Source organism: Mastigoproctus giganteus, chromosome 7, assembly GCF_048544385.1.
Source record: "Mastigoproctus giganteus isolate SK-2022 chromosome 7, ASM4854438v1, whole genome shotgun sequence".
NCBI classification, from domain to species: Eukaryota; Metazoa; Arthropoda; class Arachnida; order Uropygi; family Thelyphonidae; genus Mastigoproctus; species Mastigoproctus giganteus.
The window spans coordinates 96,195,171-96,219,206 of NC_143581.1; the positions used below are offsets into that span (position 1 = coordinate 96,195,171).

General features: G+C 37.6%; 1 protein-coding gene across 1 annotated transcript in view; it reads right to left on the reverse strand.

Moving 5' to 3' along the window:
* LOC150083092 (uncharacterized) overlaps positions 1-24,036 on the reverse strand; it is an 80,789-nt gene that overhangs the window by 9,566 nt on the left and 47,187 nt on the right. The window contains exon 5 of the mRNA XM_090378386.1: positions 6,032-6,233. Within this exon, the coding sequence (XP_090234512.1) occupies positions 6,032-6,233 (202 nt within the window). The remainder of the gene's footprint in view (positions 1-6,031; positions 6,234-24,036) is intronic.

Sequence of the window (24,036 nt, forward strand, 5' to 3'; positions counted from 1 at the left end):
CTACATAAGATCAACTGGGAGAAATCAGAACAGAGAACAGAAGAGCCTTTACATAAAGGAAAGGTAAAAAATCAATCTTAAAACCAGGGATTTAAATGAATGATTACATAAAGTTAAAAGAAAACACAATTCACATTTTTATACGAACACATTTTTCTTAAACGAATCTGCTAGTATTCTTTCTTCTGTGACCACTGGTCTGCATTGAGATCAAGGTTATTCATTAGATGTATTGCAGAGTTTGGTGAAGGGTAATCACATTTTACCAGTTTATTTGTGTTTAAAATTAACTTAGGTGTGTTTTGCACCCAGGAATATCTGGAATTTCAAACAAAAATCCAGATGTTCACATGATCTAATTTTTCTGTCATTTGTTTAACCATGAAGTTATTCTTACTGCAAAACTATGTGCAAGAGGAGGAAAATTAAAATCCTCAAGAAGGTCTGGACAGGGAGGTGAGAGAATGAGCATGTTTGCAGGCTCACTTGTGGATTCAGGTTTCTATAGTAAAGATATATTTCAGATTAGAGGCAGCTGACATATCTGACATAATCATGTATGCTTCCGTTCAGAGATTGGAAGCACACATGATTTCAAAATATAAAAACATTTAGGTATTTTAAAATAACCATATTTTTAATCCTTATTATATCTAACTTCGCAAGCCAAAATCATTTCAAATTCTCTTACTAAGATGTTCTAGTAAATGGATGGCCACTGCACAAAACAGAAGGAACTGGAAAGTTGCTGGAGAGGCCTTCATCCTGCAGTGGATTGAAAATGGCTGATGATGATGAAGCGATACGTTCTAGGACTTCTTACGTAAGTTGATTTTTATGTAACTCGGGAATGACTTATAAAATATTCCTACTATATCCCTGATTTGCCAAAAATACAAAAAACACATATCCCCAGGAGAATGAAAAAAAGAAAAAAAATAGTATAGTTATATTACCCATAACATACATTTATATTACCCTCAGACATATAACAATAACAATTAAAAACTTTATCTGGGTTAGCAGGGAAGTAGCCGGAGCAGCACATAAGAAAAGAAAACATAAAAGGAAGAAAACACGCATGTTATTGTACTGTAAAAACTGATATGAATTTTGTACGCTGTGTAGGCTTTATAAGGGCTACTAAGTGAATCAAAACCAAAGTGTACATATTTAAGAAAATTTGCGTAAACCCACACAATGAATTAAAGTCTATACACTTCAGATGATGAACTAAATATAAATTAAAACGAACCTGGAACAATAATCACAGGGTGTTACAGGCTGAGTAGAGGTCAGGGAGATAGTACGTAATATGAACTCTTCGATCTTCATCTATTTCATATGCTTTTTTTTTTCCCCTCTTAATAAATTTTGCGATAAGCAATTTTGAACTTTTCTTTCAATTTTCAAGAAACATTCGGTGTTTTCATCCATTCCATCAAACATAGAGAGATATTCCAGAATTTTATGAAATGCTTCTGCCATTTCCTTTAATTTGAACTACTTCTTGGGTTGCTCCGATTCCCCAATGGATTTGGCTCTCTCTTGTTCCTCAACTCTTTGTGCGCTCAACTGGGCTAGGTCTTCTGTTGCTAAACTTCACCTCGTTCATCCACAACCTCGTCTAGCTACATCTTCATCTTCCAGGCCCAGCCAAAACTCCGGGGCTAAGTTTAAAATTCCTTTGGTAACAGAAGACATCAGCTCGTCATTGTCGAAGCCTTTGTTGTTAAGCTTGGAATGTTTTTGAAGTTTTTTCCAAACTCCGCTCAAACAAGTTGTTGCCACATCATTCCAGACTCTTGAAATGTTGCATATTCCTTCAAGGATGTTAAACATCTTCCCTTGCTTTGTTGCATTTACAAACTCAGAAAATGTTGTCCGTATGTAATAAGCTTTGTATGCCCGAATAACTCCCTGATTCACTGGTTGAATCAAAGCTGTTGTAGTTTGAGGGAAGCATACCACCTTGACGTTGTGCAGATCATCTAGATATTTAGAATGATGGGGAACATTGTTCAGGAGCATTAATATCTTAAAAGGCACTGACATTTGTAAACAATATTTTTCAACTTCAGGGATAAACACATTTAGAAACCATTCTTCAAACAATTATTGTCACCCAGGCCTTTGAGTTAACCCTGAAGTGCACAGGAAGTGATTTCTTAATGCCTTTAAAAGCCCACAAATTTTCAGAGTGATAAACCACTGAAGGTTTAAGTTTATAACCCAGTATGTTATCCTCCGCCCAACTAGGAGAGTTACCCTGTCTTTGGCAGCTTTGAATTCAAACATCGACTTTTCTTCAATAGAAATACATGTATAAGTTCTACTTGGCATTTTTTTTCCAAGAAAGGCTAGTCTCATCCACATTAAATATTTGTTGTGGCAAATAACCACCACTTCTTGTAATCTCATCCAATTATGACTCATCCCATCTTCACCATCTGCGTTTGCTGCTTCACCACTTATGACAATGTTATGATATCCACTTCTCTTACAGAACCTATCAAACCAAACATGACTAGCAACAAAGGTGGTTTCAGTATCATTGCTCTTCTTAAGATTCTCAAAAATGGCACAAGCCTTTACTTTGATGAGGTAGAGGCTTAAAGGAATGTGTTTTTGGATCTGGTCTTCCATCCAAACAATAAGTAACTTTTCCATCTCGCTTATTAGTCCCATTCTTGCCTTGGGTATTATAGTTGACTTCATTGGTACCAATCCCTTCACCGCTTCACGTATTCTGTCTTTATCCTCTGTTATTGTGTTCATTGCTGACACTGACAAATCTAAATTCCATGCGATACTTGTTAATGTTTGACCATTTTTTATATATATGTATTATTTAATTTTCTCATCCAAATCGATCTGTTTCCTTATCTTGATAGATTTACTAGTACCGCTGTCACTTATTCTATTGCCTATTCTATTCCTGTCGGCGGCACTGTGATATTGCCTATTCTATTCCTTAGGCGGCACCATGATAACAGTCAAAATGAAATTCTGTAAAGAACCTCACAGGGTTAAGTTATAAGGGATGCTGTCACACCTTACGTCCTTCATTGGCAATCCATGATGATAGTTTTACACAAAGTTGTTGAAAATGGTAGGTCAGCATGAATTTCAGCTTCCCCACAATAACCTGACATGCGTAACAAATATTACATACAAAATGCAAACAAAAGCTCCCACTTTGCTCTCAAACAAAACTGAACTGACTCTACAATCCAGAAAGAAAGGAAGGAAAGGATATAGAGACAAAGGGCTAGAGTGCAATTCTCCGAAGAAATAGCCAATGGGACACAGTCCTCATATTTTGAATGTTATGGAGGTTTCTTTGAAGTGCCTCGACCTAGTTCACCTATCTCAAACATGTTGTGGAATATTTCTTCAGAATTTTTAAAGCAGAAAATAAAATGTTAACTCTAGTTATTTACCTGGATTCTAGCTACACCTCAGGTTATTATCCAACATAGTTTGTACAGGAGTGAAAATAAAAACTTATACTTATTGTTTCTTCATTCGACTTCACTCTAAAAAATTATACAGAGAGTATCTTTACGATTTTACCAAAAAAATTTACGCAAGTCCGAAGTTACATAACTCGGGGACTAACTGTATTTACATAACACACCAAATTGTTCTTGAGCTCTGACATAATGTTTGTCTAGTTACTGTTGTTGCTTTGTGCAGTTTGTATGATTGTCAGTGTCATTAATCCATGTAGAAGAAAGTACCATATCTCTACTCCTACCAATCTGACTCTTTTACAGTAGAGCATGAACCCTTTTCTAATTCATGATTTTAATATTTTATTTATTTATTTTTTTAATAGTTTGTATGGATTTCCACACACATTATCACAATTTTATATTTTATTTATAACTTTCTTGAAGTAATAGTGAACAGTCAAATCAGAGTATTTTATATTGCTTAATTTCCATGTTTTTCTTTCTGGCCTCCTCCACCTCTTTATGTACACATTTCCTCTCTACATCAATAAACAACACTGAATGACTACATTCTTGTTTCTTCAGTTACTGTTATCAATTAATTTAGGTCCCAAAGTGATCACATTAAGTAGCATCCACTGAATTTAAAAACATATAAAGAACAAGTTTATTGGATTTATCCAGTGAAGGGGCATGCAAACACAAAGCAAAATTTCAAAATCTTGCCCTGACATCTTAACATTCCCAGAATTTTGGATGGAAATTATAAACACCGACTACACTTTCTCATGCAAAACAGACTAGTGAAATTTTAGAGCTTTGTACTTTACAAAAGATTATAACATTAATGGTGCGTAATAATGATGGCATTTGGTACGTACATGGGGTGCGTGCCAAAATTCTCATACTGGAGGATAACTGCCTCCATAATAGCATGAATAAGTGCTCCTTTATTGCGATTAAAAGCACCATGGTAACCCGTTATGTGGAGTGATTCTAGCCACAATCGCTGGTGATAATTTCACAAGTGGTCAATGACTTCGATGTCGGTCAAGATTGTGTTGAAAATGGATCTGTCCAAATGTGGCTACCCTACCTGTGCTCTAGACAAATATGATTTGCAGGCCTGTGACCTTGCAGCATACCCTAGGGCCAGGGGTCCCCATGAAACAATTTTATCCGGCCCGTGGATATTTAAATTATATCGTAAAAATTAATGTTTATATTAGATCACAATAAAATTCCAGCAACTGTACAGACAATCAGGTAAGTAGGTATTTACCTGACTACTTTTTATCTTATGTTACATTTTGGTAGTAATTAAAATCACATTCCTTGTCATACGAAAAGTCGAAGAAACGATTTGCTAAAAATCAATTTTACTAAAAAATAAATATTTTTGCAATGAACCTTAAAATTTATTTCAATTTGTATACAAATTTATGTTAAAATCTTTCATAAAATGAAAGATTGCTTTGAAGTAATTTTTTTTCAGTGACCCCATAAAAATCATGTTGAGTTGATGTGGAAAAAAAAGAAAAGTTGATGTTGAGTGTCGCGTTTTTAATGAGTGGTAGGAAATTAATTACTTTTTTGCACTGATTAATGATACTTGCACTTGTCTTAATTGTAATGAAGCCTTGTTGGTGTTCAAGGAATATAATGCAACTGTAACGAAAAGAATTGAAGATTTAGGAGCCGATGTTCAAAATCAACTCGTAGACAAAGTTTGTGAATTCACATATTTTTCAATAGCAACTGATGAGAGTGAAGATACAGGCCATACAGCTCAATTATTAATTTATATCCGAAGTGTAAATCAAAGTTTTGAAGTAACTGAAGAGCCAGTTACATTAAAAATGTTTGAAAGATACAGAAAGTGAAAATATATTGAACTGAATATATTGAATTGGGATTTGCTATCGGCGGTTATGACGGTAGGTGCTAAAAATATGGTCGGTAATAAAATTGGTTTCATGGGTCAGCTTCATAAATATCTTGAGAGTAAAGACATCTAAGTAATCAACCACTTGTGAAATTACCACCAATGATTGTGGTTAGAATCACTCCACATATCAGGTTGTCATGATGCTTTTAATCCCAATAAAGATGTATTCATCCTATTATGGAGGCAGTTATCCTCCAGTGTGATGAACATTGGCTTGCACCCTATGTATGCGCTTTGCAGTCATAACTACAAACGTCTAGCTCCAACCAGTGATTGCTGCTTGCACTCGTGCCTCGCTTCATTTGTTTTTGCAATAACGTTTATATATAGCTGATGAAGAGGGTCATAGACTTGACAGCTTCTGTTTTAATTTGTTTTAGTTTATGCTTTGCTTTACCTTAATTAAAGGATTCTACCTACAGCTTATTTGTTTCTGTTTCTCCGGAGTAAACAGTAATTTTTCATGAATGCCGGAGTCCGAGACCTTTTTAACTGAAATGTTATAATAATGATGCTTAGTATTCATACTTCAGCTTGATTTGAAAATTCAGCTATGAATTTATGATGCCAATGCACTGGCTCATTATGTCACATACCAAATATATATTTAGAAACCTAAGCATACCTAAAAAGGCAGACCTCGTGTAAGAAGTAAATGTGCTCAGATGGTGTTGCATCCTCCTTAAGAATTTTTACAACTACTCGAGTTGTCAGTTGACCTGGAACAATATTTTTTGCCTCTCCTTCTACAACTTGTCCAAACCAACCTCCTCCAACTTCATTCAAGTATTGTAACTGGCCACGAGAAAAACTTGAATTTGGATCACCTATAAAACAAAGTAGCAAGACAAATAAATTTCATGTTTTACCTGAATTTGTGAATGGGTTTCCAGACAAGCTGGATATGATGTAAATTTTTTCAAGGCATTTCAAAAATATTTTCTGTAAATTATAATTTTTGGAAAAACCGAATGCACATAAATGCTTTAAAATTTTTTTTTATTATACCTGAATATCAGAGTGGCATTATTGTCAAAAATAAAATCAATATCAAAATTTCATTAAAAACTTTCATTTATAGTGCACTGAAGGAACTTTCAAATCATATATATGTTTTTACTCCTGTGGTCTCTCTCATGAAAAACTAACAAGGATGTGCATACTTGAGAAAAGATTAATAAATGCATTGAATAGTCTAAGTATAGGAGTATAATATCACCAGTACACAATTACACAAAAAGAAAATTTAAAAAGGTGAGTTTTATTATTTATTATATATCAGAAAATCTGTTATACAGATTTTCTGATATATAAGAAGCTAACAAAAAAATCTATAGTTAATGCATTTATTCAAGACGATGGTCTTTGAATAAGGTGGAAACACTGTTGTGTAATGTTAATTGTATGTGTGAAATTATATCATCTGCATTCCATAACTGATATAAGAGGTATGGCTATTAAATAACAACACCGAATATGCAGCCACTACACACCAAATGCCACCTGTGAAACAAAGACACAGCAGTTGACCTTGAACCTTTCTCTAGTTATTTGCCAAGTCATGTTCCAGCACATTCATTTGCATGCAGTGAGACGGGTTTTCATTACCTTGTATTTTTGCAGTTTGCCAGAAAAATGCCAGACGAAAGAATCAAACAACATATAAACAGCAAAGTTTTAACAAAACTAAAAAAAACAAAACAAAACACCAAATGAAAGTTATGAGTTGTTACATCAAATTTATGTGGAAGACACTACATCAAGAGTTTGCATGTTTGAATAGTATAAAAATTTTAGAAGAAAGAATGAGGAAGACAATGAATGACCAGGCTGCTCAGTATCATTGAAAACTGATGAAAATGTGGAACAGGTAAGTACATTAATTAGAAGTGATATAATTTAGTTTCTGGGTCATACTGGAATAGTATGACCCAAAAACTAAAAGACAGTCAATGAAATGGAAGACAAAATAATCATCCATACCAAAAAAGATAAGAATATCAAAATCAAAATTGAAAACAAAATCTGTTTTCTTCAGTGTTAAAGGAATTATTAGGGCTGAATACATCCCCCACCAAACCAGAATGTTAATCAAACATACTACATTGAAGTTCTGAAGCTGGCCAAAAAACAAGCACCCTACTCCTTCCCGACTTAGCCCCTTGTGACTTTTTTCTCTTCCCTAAACTCAAAAGTATATTTAAGGGCACCCATTTTCAGTCCAATGAAGACATTCAGGAAAAAATCACCAAAGTGTTAAAAGGGCTTACAGAAACTGACTTCCAGAAATGTTTCTGTACTTGGAAGTGTATGGAACAGTGTGTGTGCAAGTCCATGGCAATTATTTTGAAGGGGATAACTTGTAAGGTATTCAATATTTCATTATATTTATTTTATTGCAATAGTCTTGTTAATGTGAAAACATCTATAGTGGCACCTGTCAGTGGAATGTAACGAAAATGTAAGAGATGTTGTGGTCAAATATTTGTATTACTACAATCATACTTCCTGCAGTTACTACTGCAGGAAGTGTTATTGTGATGTCATACTAAGGAAGTATTATTGTGAAGTCACAACCATATTTCCTTAGTCCTTCCATAATTTTACAATGATGACATCAAGACCAAGTCAGTGTGCCGATGTAATCTCAATGTCACAATCAACTGCAGAAATTATGACTGTGGCATCATACTATTCTACAAATGGATTTTGCTAACCTCTTCCAAGCCAAAGATGTTTTCACATAAAATAAAACATCTTTTGTGTGGACAAGGCACACGCGCTTTAATTTTTATTTAATGGCCACACCTTGTATGCACCTATACAAAGACATGAATAAGCCTTGTGGTAATTTGAAATGCTTGATTCTGAAGGGCAATATTCATGTTTGTTTTTTAAATAGTAATCGCAACCAAAATATTATAACACTAGTATCATGTATGATCAGAAAAGACAAAAGGTATCTGTTAATGCCAGACTTGAATTTCTGTAGACTATAATTTTTGAAAAATTTGTGAAGGATGGCTATTCTAAAGAACAGAAATGAATACAAGACACAGAGTACATTTGGAGGATATTCTGAGGAGGGAACATCAAGAATATTTTGGCACAGGGGTAAAAAGGGAAAAGAGAGAGGATGAATATGATAGATCAGAACCTTGGAAAATCCTTAGGGTTAGTTCCTTTATGGGCTCAGTTGTTTTGGCACATGCTGATGGTAATTCGTTCATCCCTTAATTATATAGTTATTCATATAATGAATTTAAGCTGTTATTTCTGAAATTGAGGTGAAAGACTCTAGTACTGCTTCTATTGGAACATACAACTACCAGAAAAGCAAGGTATGTGGGATTTCAAATATTGCTGTGGGTTATCATAGAAAAGTAATACACAGGCTGTGTTATGGAAACTAACAGTAACCACAGGTGTACTTGACATACATTAATGCTAGAACCATAATAAATAACTTTGATGAATTTGAAGTACTGATAAAGTCATGAAATGAAGACTAGGATATTGGAGATGTGGTGTTACTTAGACATAAGGGATGCAGAGTATAATGTGTACAGAAAAGGGTGACAGGAAAGGAGGGGAAAGGTAATGCTTTTAGTTAAGAAGCATATTGAATCTAAGGCAGTGCATCCAGTTGACATATGTAGCCAGTGCCATGTTGAGTTAGTTTCATGTGACATTAGCACTGGAAAAACAAAAATGAGAGTAGGAGTGTATTATAGGCTTAATGACTGTGATGAGGATAACCGTACAGAGAAATAGTGTGCCTGTAAATCAGAATGTCTTATAATGGGGGATTTTTAACTTTCCAGATAGTGACTGGAATTTGTGAGCTGATCATGCACCCGCTAGCAAGACTTTTGTGGATTTACTGAATGACTGTTTTCTACAACAACAACATATTACAGAGCCAACAAAAGGAAACAATTCGTTGATCTGATTATCAGCAGCAATTCCTGATGCATTAAGAATCTGCAGATAAAGGACCCATCAGATGTTAGTGATCACTTTGTACTGATATGAGAATTACTTAACACATTAGCTGCCTTTTTATTTTTTGGGGGCATCCTTTCTGTGTGCCTTTGGCACTTTTCACTGGGGTGGTTGGAACAAGTGGGCACTGCTTTTTGGTAAATAGTTTTCATATGTGAAGATTCATCACTCCAACTAAAATGGCATCTGTTGTTTTCAGCATTCTAACAACAACAGATAAATCTGAATGAGATTCAGAATCGGCATCACTTGAATAGAGTTCTATTTCAGTATTGGTTGGCATATTATAAAGAGATCAATTGATCAATTTATAGAAGATGATTCAATGTCATCAGCTTCAACATAGTGTCTCTCCATCCCTGCACCTGAAAAGTCCTGATGTTGAGTGCTGTGAATCCATTAAAACAATCCATTAGGGTAAAATTTCAGAGGAAGACATGTTTTACACAAGCTAAAGACTTAAAATTCAGCAAGCATATTCCTTTAAAAAAATTTACCTTTTCTTTGTGTAGAAATTACTAAAGTAGGTAAAATAACTTCATCATAAGCAAAGAACATATGAAGTTTTCCAAGGATTTCTCGTAATCTGCCTTCGCCTGCCTAACCTCCTTTGTAACTTGGTTACAGATCAACTTGTATCTATCATAGGCTTCTGTGTCGTGTTAATTTGTATGTATCCCATGCATGTTTCTTCTCTGCCATATGCCTCATCAGTTCATCTGACATCCACTTAGGCCTAAACCTTGAACAATATTTCTTAGTTGGTATGTAAAGCCTAGTAGCTTCCAAGATAAGTTCTTTGAATGCTTCCCATTTTGCATTTGCTGTTGGTAACATCACCAGTTGGTCCCACTGTATAGAATTTAAATACTGTCTCAGTCCATCGTAGTCGCCTTTACAAAAGCAATAACCCTTCCCTTTACCCCTAATGGTAGTTACCTCTTTGAGTAAATCCCAATTCAGCACACTGTGATCACTGCCACCTAGTGGTTCATACATTCTTAATGCTTGAAGAATCACTGCTGATAATCAAATCAAGAGTATTCCTCCCTCTAGTTGCCTCCCAAACATGCTGATGTAGAAAACAATCATCCAGTACATCCACAAAAGCCTTGCTAGTGTGTGAGTGACCAACCCACAAATTCCAGTCAATATCTGGGAAATTAAAATCTCCCATTATAAGACTCTCTGATTTACTGGCCAACTCTATTTCCCTGTACAGTATCTTATTATACTCATCAGAGTCATTAGGCCTATAGCACACTCCTACTCTCAATTTTGATCTCCCAATGCTTATGTCACACCAAACTGACTCGACACTGCACTGTCCAGTGATGTCGACTCTCTTCACTTCCTTGGATTTTATGTATTTCTTAACTAATAGCATAACCCCTCCTCCCTTCCTATCCAGTCTATCCTTTCTGTAGACGTTGTACTCCCCAAATTCCAGTTCTGCATTCCTTATATCTGTGTGACACCACGTCTCTGATATCCCAGCAATATCTGCCTTTGATGTTTTGAGCAATACCTCAAATTCATCAAATTTATTTACTAAACTCCTAGCATTGGTGTACACGCAAGTATACATGCACCTATTTCTATTCTTAGCTACCCTAACACAACCCATGTGTTTACTTGTACCGCAATGACTCCCGGCAGTCTCTGAAATATCCTGCATCTTGTTTTTCAGGCTTCTGCTCATTCCAATAGAAGCAGTGCAAGAATCTCTTTCATCTCTGCCAGTGGCTACTGTTAATCTATTCGTCTTTGTCTCCCCCCAAGCTAGCAGTTTTCCGACTCACCTAACACTGCCTCGATAGCATCAGCAAATATTCTTGCACCCTTTCTATTTAAGTGTATCCCATCCCTGTAGAAGCAATCTCTCCTGTTAACAAGTACAGTCCAGGCTGAAAAAAATTCTACCCCTTGAGCCTTGCACAGTCTTTTCAGGGCCGAATTGATCGACAAGGCTCTCATCATATACTCCCTCCTATCGTGTCTGGGCAGAATTGCAGACACTTTCAAATTCAACCCTATTTCACAGCTTTTTTTTGTGAATCAAGTATATAGCTTTTATACCGCACCTGGAGATCATTAGAAGGATTAGTATTAGTAGAGGCAAATGATGCGCTTATATAGCATCAGCCAAAAAAAAAAAAAAAAAAAACCAATTTCCCATGTCACCCATCCAATTCACTCCAAATGTTTGTCTAATTCTTCCTCGAGCTTATATAATTGTAGGCCTCCACTATGACAGATGGAGGTTTGTCCTAACTATCAACCACCGGCTAAAGGCAAATTTCCACATATCTATTCTACATTTGTTTTTCCTAAATTTGAATTTATGTCCCCTCAAGTAAGTAATCTGAGCAAGAGGTACAATCCCAACAGCACCGAGTTTTCCCAAACCACTCAAGGCCTTATACACCTAAATCAGATCAGATCACCTAGCAGGGGGCCGAGTCTTCAGACGCTGCAATTTGCAGAAATTAAGCCTTTCTTGGTAACAGCAACCCTTTGTTCCACTCGCCCTTCTCTGTACTCATTCCAGCAGCTCTACATCCTTCCTCAAATGAGGCCTCCAGACTTGTATACAGTACTCAAGGTGTCGCCTGACCATTTTAATTTACAAGGGGACAATCTACTCCTTATTCCTGAAAGCAAAATTCCCGTATATCATTGACATGAGCTACTCTTGCAGCCTGTCTACACTACTCAGAAAAATTCATATCTGACTGCAGAATTACCACCAGGTCCTTTTCATTCTCCGCTACCCTGAGTATGTTGTTGTTATTTGGTTTTTAGGAGCATTAGCAACTAAGGCCATATTGCTCCGGAAATATGCGGTGGTCATTCCCTGACCTTTCCGCATCCTCCGTATTTGGTGGTGACGGGCTCGAACCCCGGTCTAATCAAGAAGCATCCGCTACGCAATGCTGCTCCTTCCCACCTGGTTACGGAGGCACCTTACTTTGAGTATATTACTGCACGGTTGGTATGTTACTGCTACCCATATACAGTACATTTGTCAATGTTAAACTTCAGGTGCCAATTCTCAACCCATCTGCTCAACTTTACCAGATCCTCTTGCAGAAGTGTACTGTCATTACTGTCATTATCAACCCTGCCAACCTTCATATTGTCTGCAAACTTGGACATTAACCTTGACATACCTTCATCAATATCACTGATAATTGGCCAAACAATGGGCCAAAGAAACAAAACCCTTGGGTGACTCTACTAATAACATTAGTCTATGAAGAGCAGTATCCATTGATTACGACTCTGTCTTCTCCCACTCAACCATCCCCTTATCCATAGCAAGTTACTTGCCCTTATTACCATACTGCTCCAATTTGTATAGTAGTCTTCCATGTGCAACAGTATCAAAAGCTTTCCTCAAATCCAAGTATATGATATCAAAATTATTTTTTTGCATCCAGTTCCTTTGTGACCACATCATAGTATCTAATCAAATTTGTCAGACAAGACCTTTCCCTTAACAAATTCATGCTGTGTCTGAACTATAACTGCAATCTTGTATAGATGACCCTGCAGTGCTTCTTTAATGAATGACTCAATTATTTTCCTTGGAACAGAAGTGAAGCTAGCAGGTCGGTAATTACTCGTATCACCCTTTGTGCTGATATGGCACAGTTATTCATTTCATATGACATTACTTTTACGGTGATCATTTATGGGCCACAATTCAATGGACACATATCGGCATTGAAGCACAAAAACTGCAGTTCATTTTGCCACAAATTTGCATTAAGGTAGGAAACATGTTAAACACATAAGTACAGTCAAGGGTAAAAGGAAGGGCATGATAATGAAGAGCTGAAAACACCATGAGAAGGAGGCCTGACAAAATAAAGAATTTAAATTCAGGAAGCATAATCTTCAAAAAAAGTTTATGTTTTCTTCTTGTGGAAAGTACAAAACTTGATAAAAAAACTTCAACATAAGCTAAGAACTTATGAAACTGTGAACCAAGTATACAGCTTTTATAGTGATTGATGCTAAGGAGAATCCCAGCCATAATGCTATAGCCCATGGTTCAATCAGTGTGCCAATAAGGCACACTCTCGTGCCATTTGCAAGGTATTAGCATTAGTATTAGCAAGGGCACATGATGCAAGAAAGCAAGTTATATAACATCAGCCAAAAAAAAAAAAAAAAACACCACGCACCTCCCTTTTCATTTCACCCATTCACTTGCTCCAAATGTTTGTCCAGTTCTGTCTTGAATCTGTTTAAGCTATCAACTTCTTCTACGACAGATGGAAATCTGTTCCAGCAATCAACCACATGCTGCCTAAAGGCAAATTTCTGCACATCTATCCTGCAACTGCCTTTCCTCAATTTTAATTTATGCCCTCTCAGGCAATTGTGCTGAGCAAGAGGAAGAATCCCATCAGCACTGAGCATGCTCAAACCATTCAAGGCTTTACACCTAAATCAGATCACCATGCAGGTGCCTAGTCTCTAGACAATAATTTGCAAAACTTAATCCGTTCTTTGTAAGAGCAACCCTTTGTTCCATTCACTAATCTTGTTGCCCTTCTCTGTACTCGTTCCAACAGCTCTATATCCTTCTTAAAACACCTCCCACCATTCCCAACACGCTCCATTCAATGCCTCCTGTGGTCTTCCATCAAAAGGATGTCAGAAGGATTTTGACAAATCTTGATGCTAACAAAGCTCCATGATGGCATTTCTCCACTTGTTCTAAAAACCTGTGCTACTGTACTTACTCCTGTTTTTTGCCACCTTTTTTTCACTTTCTTATTCCACAGGTGTTTTTCCTTCAGCTTGGAAATTTGCTCATATCCAGCCAGTTCCTAAAAAGGGTGACAAATCCCTCCCATCCAATTATCGTCCCATTGCAATTACTTCTACTCTTTCTAAAGTAATGGAGAAATCAATTAACCGCCAACTCTTAAACTACCTAGAAACCTTCTGTCTGATCAACTATCGCCAGTATAGATTCTGTCAGTGTCGATCCACTGGTGATATTTTGGCATATGTTACCCATTTATGGACAAATTCAATGGAAAAGCTTGGTGAAAGACAAGCAGTTGCTCTTGACATCTCAAAAGCTTTGAATCATATTTGGCATAAAGGCCTTCTAAACAAGTTTCCATCTTATGGTTTGCCAACTGTTTTTTGTAACTGGTTTTCCGGTTTTCTCTCGGATCGCTCACTGAGGGTGATGGTAGATGGTTCTCTGTCTTCTAACTTCTCCACTAATGCTGGTGTACCCCAAGGTTCAGTTCTTTCCCCCACTCTTTTCCTCTCGTATATTACTGACCTCCTTCCATTGGCTGGAAATCCTATCCGTAGTTTTACTGATGACAGCTCATTGCATTCCACTTTCCATTTTGAGTAAACTTGCCTGACTCAATCAGCTAAAACTTCTTGAATATCCACTACCAATTCATTAAATGGCGATCTCCAGGTAATTCTCTAGTAAGGCAAAGACAACTTAGTTGATTTCGATCCTTCTAAAACTCAGTCTTGTCTTATATCTTGTAAAAAGGATTCTTCTGCTCCTATGCCTACCTGTGGTGACACTCCGATTTCTAGGCAAAATGATATATCTCTTTTGGGAATTACCCTGACTTCTAATCTCTCTCTCTCTCTCTCTCTCTCTCTCTCTCTCTCTCTCTCTCTCTCTCTTTCATTCTCTCTCTTTCACTCTCTCAGCACAAGCACATTACAAATATTGCTTCCTCTGCATCTAAAAAACTTGATCTTCTCATTCGCTGTAGGGGTTACTCTTCTTCCAAACAGCTGTTCACTCTGCACAAATTGGAAATCCACCCTACCATGGGATATTGTTCCCACAACTGGGGCAGTGCCCCCAAAACCTCTCTCTCTCTCAGGCTTCTAGATTCCATTCAGAAGAGGGCAGTTAGGTTAATTAATGACTCCTCTCTAACAGTCTCTCCACTCGCTGTCTCATAGTGTACTGTTTCTGCTGCATGCCTTTTCTACAGATACTTCCATGGGCACTGTTCTTCTTAATTAGTTTCTATAATTCCCACTCTCTCTCTCTCTCTTTCAAAACAGTTCGAACAGGTGCCACCATCAGCCAACATCCATTTACTGTTCAACTTTTCATCTTCCTCGTTTATTCATTCAACTGCTGTTTTCTGGAACAACCTTCCTTCATACCTATTTCCTGAAAATTAGTCTACAGAATTTCAAGTCTAATGTCAACAAATATCTTCTTTCGTCTTCTCAACCTCCAACCCAAGCACAGTACTAAGTTTTGTTGTTGTTGTTTTGGTTTTTAGGAGCCTTAGCAACTAAGGCCATATTGCTCTGGAGATATGCGGTGGTCATTCCCTGACCTTTCAGCATCCTCCGTATTTGGTGTTCACAGGCTTGAACCCCGGTCTAATCAAGAAGCGTGTGCTACACACTGCTGCTCCTGCCCACCTGGTTACGGAGGTGCCACGGTACTAAGTACTATAGGTTCTAATACCTCTCGTGTTTAGGGTTTTCATAAAGCAGAGTATTTTCTACACTTTTTTTTTATACATATATGAAAACCATAAGCATGAAAGGTATTACAACCTACAATCCTTAGTACTGTGCATGTAATTTGAAAATAGAGAAGATGAAAGAAAATATCTGGTGATATTAGACTTGAATTTCTGTAGATGCAATTTGGGGTTTTCATTAGTGGTCAGTAATTACAAATCATTCAAATGGTATGAGTTATTATCAAATGAATCAACATATTAGTGCAAAATGCATCATCTCTATATCGAGTAAATTAAATTAAATTATTATAGTGGCATTGTTTTGTTACATCTCAAGATTGTGAATACCTTCTACAAGTTGCCTATTCGGTTATACTTCAAAAAAGTAACACTTCTCAACAGAGAAGACTATTGTTACTTTTTCATTGGTGGATACCACCAAGAGGGAAGTTTCCGGGCTATTTGGTTCTTCATCAGGGGATAGGTAGGTACCCCTGATGGTATAACAGCTGACAATCCAGTCATAAAATCAAGTCCACAATATGGGAGATGCCAAATGGTGTTAGTAATTTATTATTTAATAAAAATTCAGAACCCCCAGAATGTGCGAAATTAGGACATATAAGTTACTGCAACTGCATTATGTATATATGCAGTAAATTAACTGAAATTATTATAGTAGCATTGTTTTCTTTACATCTCATATTGTGAATGCCTTCGCAATGAGTTGCTTATTCGGTTATACTTTGAATAAGTAATGCTTTTCTAATAAGTAGTGCAAATTAATTTATACAGCGCTAAGTGGCAAACAGTCACTGTGTTAATAAAACTGTCAGAAATAAATAAATTTCGTTCATTAACTACAAAATGTGCAGATGTGTTGCTCTGCTCAACAATTTCCAAACTAGTTATCATCTTTGGTGAATTACAGATCTTCAGCTTTAATTTCCCTAAATTCACATATTTTAAGAATGATTCACTATTACAACAAAGTGTATCAAATTTATTTTGATATTAGAATTGGTAATCAAGGAAAATTATAGATCCCGCGTTAAGCAGTATGTTAAAAATGTGAGACAAAGAATTAATGAAAGCCAAGAATCCATTACATTTGATATACATCTAGAGTGGCGTGAACTCAGAGAATGCAATTTTTGCATATAAAATATTATAGGATATACAGCATCAAGAATAAAACTCATATACAATATCCAAACAATGCTAGCTGAAATTTGTTCTGTCCCTCACAGCAAAGATATACCAATTCTGGCACAACCAATCCGATACTTCCAGCAAAGATTTTGATTCTCATTGTTATCAAAGTAAGCACAGTAAATTTAAAGGTGCTGCCAGAGTTGAAGCAGGCCAAAGAAGATAGAAGAGTTTATACAAACTGAAATTACTGATATGGAATGAGACTTTGATCTACCAAGGAATTCAGCACAGCTCCAAGGATCTGGGTTGAATGAAAGGAATCTGCAGGCACAAAAGTCATTTATTTTTTCTATATAGATACAGAGAAAAATAATTCTTTCCCCCTATTCCAAAGTGTTACAGATTAATAAAAGCACAGGTGTTATGAATGATCCATTAGAATGGTGATTCTTCATTGACAGCTTGAAGACGAGCCAAAAAGGAATTCTACTAAACAATGGGATTGTGATACATTCAATTTTCAATTTGTTATTCCATACACTTATAGGAAACTTACAACAGTCTGAAATCTTGCTAGAAAGGGTGAAATATTCTGATCATAAGTGAATAGTTTATGGTGATCTGAAAGTGCCAAGCAAACTTCTTGGACAACAGCCAGGTTACACAATTCTGATGCTCATGCTGTAAAAATGGAATAGCAAGGGTAAAGCAAATATTGGATTACAGAGGTATAGTAAAATTGACTAGTCTCACATATGGAAAAAAAAGTAATGGCATGGGTAATGACCGTAAGTTTGTCAGTAAGAATGGGGAAAGGGAAGGACCTGACAGAGTTAGAACAGGGAATTATTTGCATTCCTAGGAAGGCGGGGCCATCATTATGACCACTCCTGTCTCTCTAGGAAGCTTTTGGATCAACTAGTGTATACCACACAGCCAACATGCTTGATCTTTATACAATCTTGCTGCCTCTATTCTGCCAAATAGTGACTGGAGGGAGTCCAGGTAATGTGTATGCAAGGGACATTGTGGAGGCCACATTATGTCAAGGAGCCAGGTACATTCTTACCATGTGTACGCCATATCCAAAAATTTCATAAAGCATGTCCCCTCACCTTGTCTTACTTCTGAATGCACCAAGAATTGTCAAAATAATAGAAAAAACTTAACCGAAAAAAGATCTACACCTCTCAAACACTTCCTTGTACATTTCACAAATATACATGGGCTCAGGTCTAATCTCAATGATGTCCATTTCAACTCACAGTCTGCCAAACCCCATGTACCTTTTCTGCAATAATCCCAGTTATCGGTTGAGTCAACCACTGCTCATCTCAGTTGTCCAAATTATTTGCTGTATGATTCCTTTCGCTTCAAAGGTGATACTTGTGCATATGTCTGTTCTGATATTCCCTGTCAGAAACTTATTAATTTCGAATCTTCTCTTTTCGATCTTTTATGGCTTAAAATCTCTCTACCACATTCTGCCAAATTTGGCTGTTGCATCTATTGTTTTCCCAACTTCACTAATTATTTGGAACTCATTCAACAGTTCAACTTTCCTTGGTGATTTCAATGTTCACAACTTCAGTTGGCTTCCATTTTCTAGTCACATGGACCCAGCTGGTTGAGATGCTGAGGCTTTTGCAATTACTAATGACCATGCACTAATTGTTCATTTACCTCAAAATACCACACAATCCTAGCCACACAGCCAACATGCTTGATCTTTTTCTCATAAACAATCCTTCTAAGTACATGGTTGAGGTGAGTGGTCCTCTACTCACCACAGATCACAACTTGGTGATGGGCTCTTCTCTGATGGAGTCTTTCTCTTGTGGCATTCTCAACTTCGTGTTGTTTGGAATTATAAGAATGCAAAATGGGATGATCTGTGAGATTTCTTTTCTTATTTTCCTTAGGTCGGATTAATGTTTCAAATCTTCTGATGTCAAAGTATGCTCAGATCATATCAGTGACATTATTATTGTAGGTATGAAATCCTTTATTCTACACTCCACCTTAAAAGCTCATCCTTTATCTAAACCTTGATTTTCCAATAAATGTTCTAGGATTGTTCAAGAGAACAATATTGCATATCGTAATTGGTTTGTATCCATATCTCCATGTTCATTTTCTGTTTACAGAAAAGCTCACAACAATTGTAAAGCAGTTATTAATCAGTCCAAACTCGATTTCAAACATGCCGAGTAGAAAACTTGCTTCTTTTCCAGATGGCAGTTGAGCATTCTGGCCTCTTGCCAAAGCTATTGGCCACACCTTTTACCCATCTCTGTCAAAACCAGATGGTCCTATTGCTACTTCAGCCAAAGATAAAGATGACCTGCTATCATCCTATTTTTCTTCCAACTTGTATATTGTATTGATGATATTTTCAAACCACCTGCCACCATTCTCAGTACACTCAATTCAACACCTCCTGTGGTCTTCTGTAAAAAGGATCTCAGAAGAATTTTGAACAATCTTGATGCTAAGAAAGCTAAGACACCGTCACCTTTTTTTTTTTTTTTTTTTTAATGTGAACCCCAAACACGAGAGGTATTAGAACCTATAGTACTTAGTACCATGCTTGGGCTGGAGGTTGAGAAGACGAAAGAAGATATTTGTTGACATTGGACTTGAACTTCTGTAGATTGTAATTTTCAGGAAATATGTATGAAGGAAGGTTGTTCCAGAAAACGGCAGTTGAATGAATAAATGAGGAAGATGAAAAGTTGGTTCTGTGGGTTTGAAGTTGGACAGTAAATGGATGTTGGCTGGTGGAGGCACGTGTTTGGACTGTTCTGAAAGAGAGAGAGCGGGAATTATAGAAGCCAATTCAGAAGAACAGTGCCCATGGAAGTATCTGTAGAAGAGGCATGCAGCAGAAACATGCAGCAGTACGTCTATGAGAAAGCGAGTGGAGAGACTCTGTTAGAGATGAATCATTAATTAACCTAATTGCCCTCTTCTGAATGGAATCAAGAAGCCTGAGAAAGGTTTGGGGGCACCACCCCAAATGTGAGAACAATATTGCATGGTAGGGCAGATTTGCGATTTATACAGAGTGAGCAGCTGTTTGGAAGAAAAGTAATGCTGAGAGCGAAAGAGAAAACCAAGGTTTTTAGATGCAGAGGAAGCAATATTTGTAATGTGCTTGTGCCAAGAGAGATTAGAAGTCAGGGTAATCACCAAAACAGATATATCATTTTGCCTAGAAATCGGAGTGTCACTAGATAAGCATAAGAGCAGAAGAATCCTTTTTGCGAGATATAAGACAAAACTGAGTTTTAGAAGGGTTGAAATCAACTAAGTTGTCTTTACCCCACTGGAGAATTACCTGAAGATCGGCATGTAAGGAATTGGTAGCAGATTTTCGAAAAGTGAAGCTGATTGAGCAGGACAAGGTTTCTTAAAATGGAAAGTGGAATGCAATGTGCTATCATCGGAAAAACTATGGATATGATTTCCAGTTAATGGAAGAAGGTCATTAATATACAAGAGGAAAAGAGTGGGGGAAAGAACTGAACCCTGGGGGACACCGGCATTAGTGGAGAAGTTAGAAGACAGAGAGCCGTCTACCATCACCCTCAGTGAGCGATCAGAGAGAAAACTGGATAACCAATTACTAAAAACAGTTGGCAAACCATAAGATGGAAGCTTGTTTAGAAGACCTTTATGCCAAACACGATCCAAAGCCTTTGAGATGTCAAGAGCAACTACTTGTGTTTCACCGAACCTTTCCATTTAATTTGTCCATAAATGAGTAACATAAGCCAGAATATCACCATTGGATCGACACTGACGGAATCCATACTGCCGATTGTTGATCAGACGGAAGGTTTCTAGGTAGTTTAAGAGTTGGCGGTTAATTGATTTCTCCATTTCTTTAGAAAGAGTAGAAGTAATTGCAATGGGACGATAATTGCATGGGAGGGATTTGTCGCCCTTTTTAGGAACTGGCTTGATATGAGCATTATTTCCAAGCAGAAGGAAAAACACCTTTGGAATAAGAAAGTGAAAAAAGGCGGCAAAGAAAAGGAGTAAGTTCAGGAGCACAGGTTTTGAGAACAAGTGAAGGAATACCATCAGGACCTGGAGCTTTCTTAGCATTAAGATTCATCAAAATCCTTCTGGTATCCCTTTGATTTATAGAGGCCAAAAGTTTCTAGCAACACTCTTGAATAGTAACCAAATTTCCACTTCTTTCTGAGACATCAACGTTGTTGATAACTTGCAGTGGCTCTCTAATTTGTGAGTTTATCGTTCCTTATCTTGGTGAATTTTGAAATGATGGGCAAAAACCTGTCATGGAGGTTAATGGCTTGAATAAATTCAAGGTAGAAGTGGACAAACTTTTGGAGTGAATGGAAGTGGCTTTTTTTTTTTTTTTTTTTGACTGATGTTGTATAAGCTTGCTTTCTTGCATCATATGCCACTAGTAATGATAAAATCAGCCTTTTAATGCTCCCTTTACACTCATGAGCCAAAATATTATGACCACATACCAATAGCATGTTGGACCACCTTTCACCATGATAAGCACTTTCACCTGGCATGACACCAGCTCCATGAGACTGCAGACATCATTAGATGTCCTGGACCAGCTGGAACAGAGGGACATCCTGGAGTTCGGCAACAGAGCGAGGCACTAGCCTGGACTGGACTGGAATGGTGAATGCTGTATTCCACTGATTTCACAAATGTGAGGTGATTTCATTGAGGTGTTTAAGGCCTTGAACGAGTTGAGCAAGCTGAATGCTGATGGGATGCTTCCACTTGCTCAGATTAAGAACCTGAGAGGGCCTAGATTCAAACTGAGGAAAGATGGTTGTAGAATAGATGTGTGGAAATTTGCCTTTAGCCAGTGGATTGTTGATTAGTGGAACAGATTTCCATCTTTTGTTGTGGAAGTTGATAGCCTAAATAAATTTAAGGCTGAGCTGGACAGGCATTTGGAACGAATGGAAGGATGAAACGGGAGGGTTTTTTTTTTTTTTTTGACTGATGCTACATAAGCTTGCTTTCTTGCATCGTATGCCTCTACTAATGCTAATGTTCAATGGGATTGATGTCAGCAGAATTTGGTGGCCAGAGGAGAACACAAAATGTTTGGATGTGATCCCCAAACCATTCCTGTGCTAAGTGGGGCCTTGTAACATAGCACACTGTCCAGTGCCATTCGATCAGACCATATGGTCACATGTCGGCAAAACTTGGTCCAAAACAATGCTGAATAAGATATGTCAGTCAGAGTGTGTTCAGTGGGGAGAAGACATCCATGAAAACAGTCCCAAATCATGTTATCACCGCTGCCAACCTGTTTTTGTCCAACCTTGCATGTGGCGCCCACACCATATGGAGGAATGCCGCCCCCCATATGTTACCAGGCAGTACTAGGTGGTAGATGACTCTCATCAACCGGTGAAATACCACCACTTTGCTTATTGGAGGCTTGAAGTGGTGGAACCCATGTTTAGTCTCTAGAGCCAAGTTCCAGTCAACCCTTCCCTATCTCTTCCATCATGCAGTATGATTGATGACTTGAGGTTATGGTGAACGTTGTGGCAAGATCCAACGTTCCTTACATTTCGAGGGTACAGCTCTAAATCGGTGCTCGCAGGCCGGCCGCTAGTTAGTACACCGGACCGAACCTATTGGTAACTCTCTAGGAGGCTTCCGGATCAGCTAGTGTATAATCTTGCTACCTCTACTCTGCCAGATAGTGACTGGAGGGAGTCCGAGTAGTGTGTAAGCAGGGAGCATTATCGAGGCCACGTTATGTCAAGGATCTGGGTATATTCTTACCACATGTACGCCATATCCAAAAATTTCGTTACTTCATACAGCATGTCCCACCCCCTTTTTCCTACTATTGAATACACCATTGAATACGTCAAACTAATAGAGCAAGCTTATCTGCGAAAAGATCTAAACCTCCCAAGCACTTCCTAATTCATTTCACAAATATACGTGGTCTCAATTCTAATCTCAACGATGTCCATTTCCACTTGCAGCCTGCCAAACCCCATGTACTTTTTCTGACAGAATCTCAGTTATCGGTTGATTCAACTACTGCTTATCTCAAATGCCCAAATTATTCGCTGTATGATTCCTTTCACCTCAAAGGTGGTACTTGTGCATATGTCCGTTCTGATATTCCCTATCAGAGACTTGGCAATTTTGAATCTCCTGTCTTTGATCTTCTCTGGCTTAAAATCTCCCTACCTCATTGTGTCAAATTCATCTGTTGTCTCTATGATTCTTCCAACTCCACTAATCACTTGGAGCTCTTTGACTTCCTCTCTTTGCAACTTGACTTTCTCCAGTCCAACTTTTCTAACAATGAGGTAATTTTCCTTGGTGATTTTAATGTTCACAACTCCAGCTGGCTTCCGTTTTCTAGTCACACCCACCCAGCTGGTCGAGATGCTGAGGCTTTTCCAATTACTAATGACCTAACACAAATTGTTCATTTACCTATGGAATCTTTTATCCCACACTCCACTTTAAAATCTCGTCCTTTATCTAAACCTCGGTTTTCCAATAAATGTGCTAAGGCTGTTCAAGAGAAGAATGTTACATATCGTAATTGGCTTGTTTCTAATTCTTCAGTTTCATTTTCTGCCTACACCAAGAATGGCGCCTCCGTAGCCAGGTGGGAAGGAGCAGCAGTGCGTAGCACACGCTTCTTGATTAGACCGGGGTTCGAGCCCGTCGCCACCAAATACGGAGGATGCGGAAAGGTCAGGGATTGACCACCGCATCTCCCTGAGCAATATGGCCTTAGTTGCTAATGCTCCTAAAAACCAAATAACTAACTAGCCTACACCAAAGCTCGCAACAATTGTAAAGCAGTTATTAATCAGTCCAAACTAGAGTTTGAACAGGCTAAGAGTAGAAAACTTGCTTCTTGCCCTAATGATAGCCGAGCATTCTGGTCTCTTGCCAAAGCTATTGGCTGCAACTTTTGCCC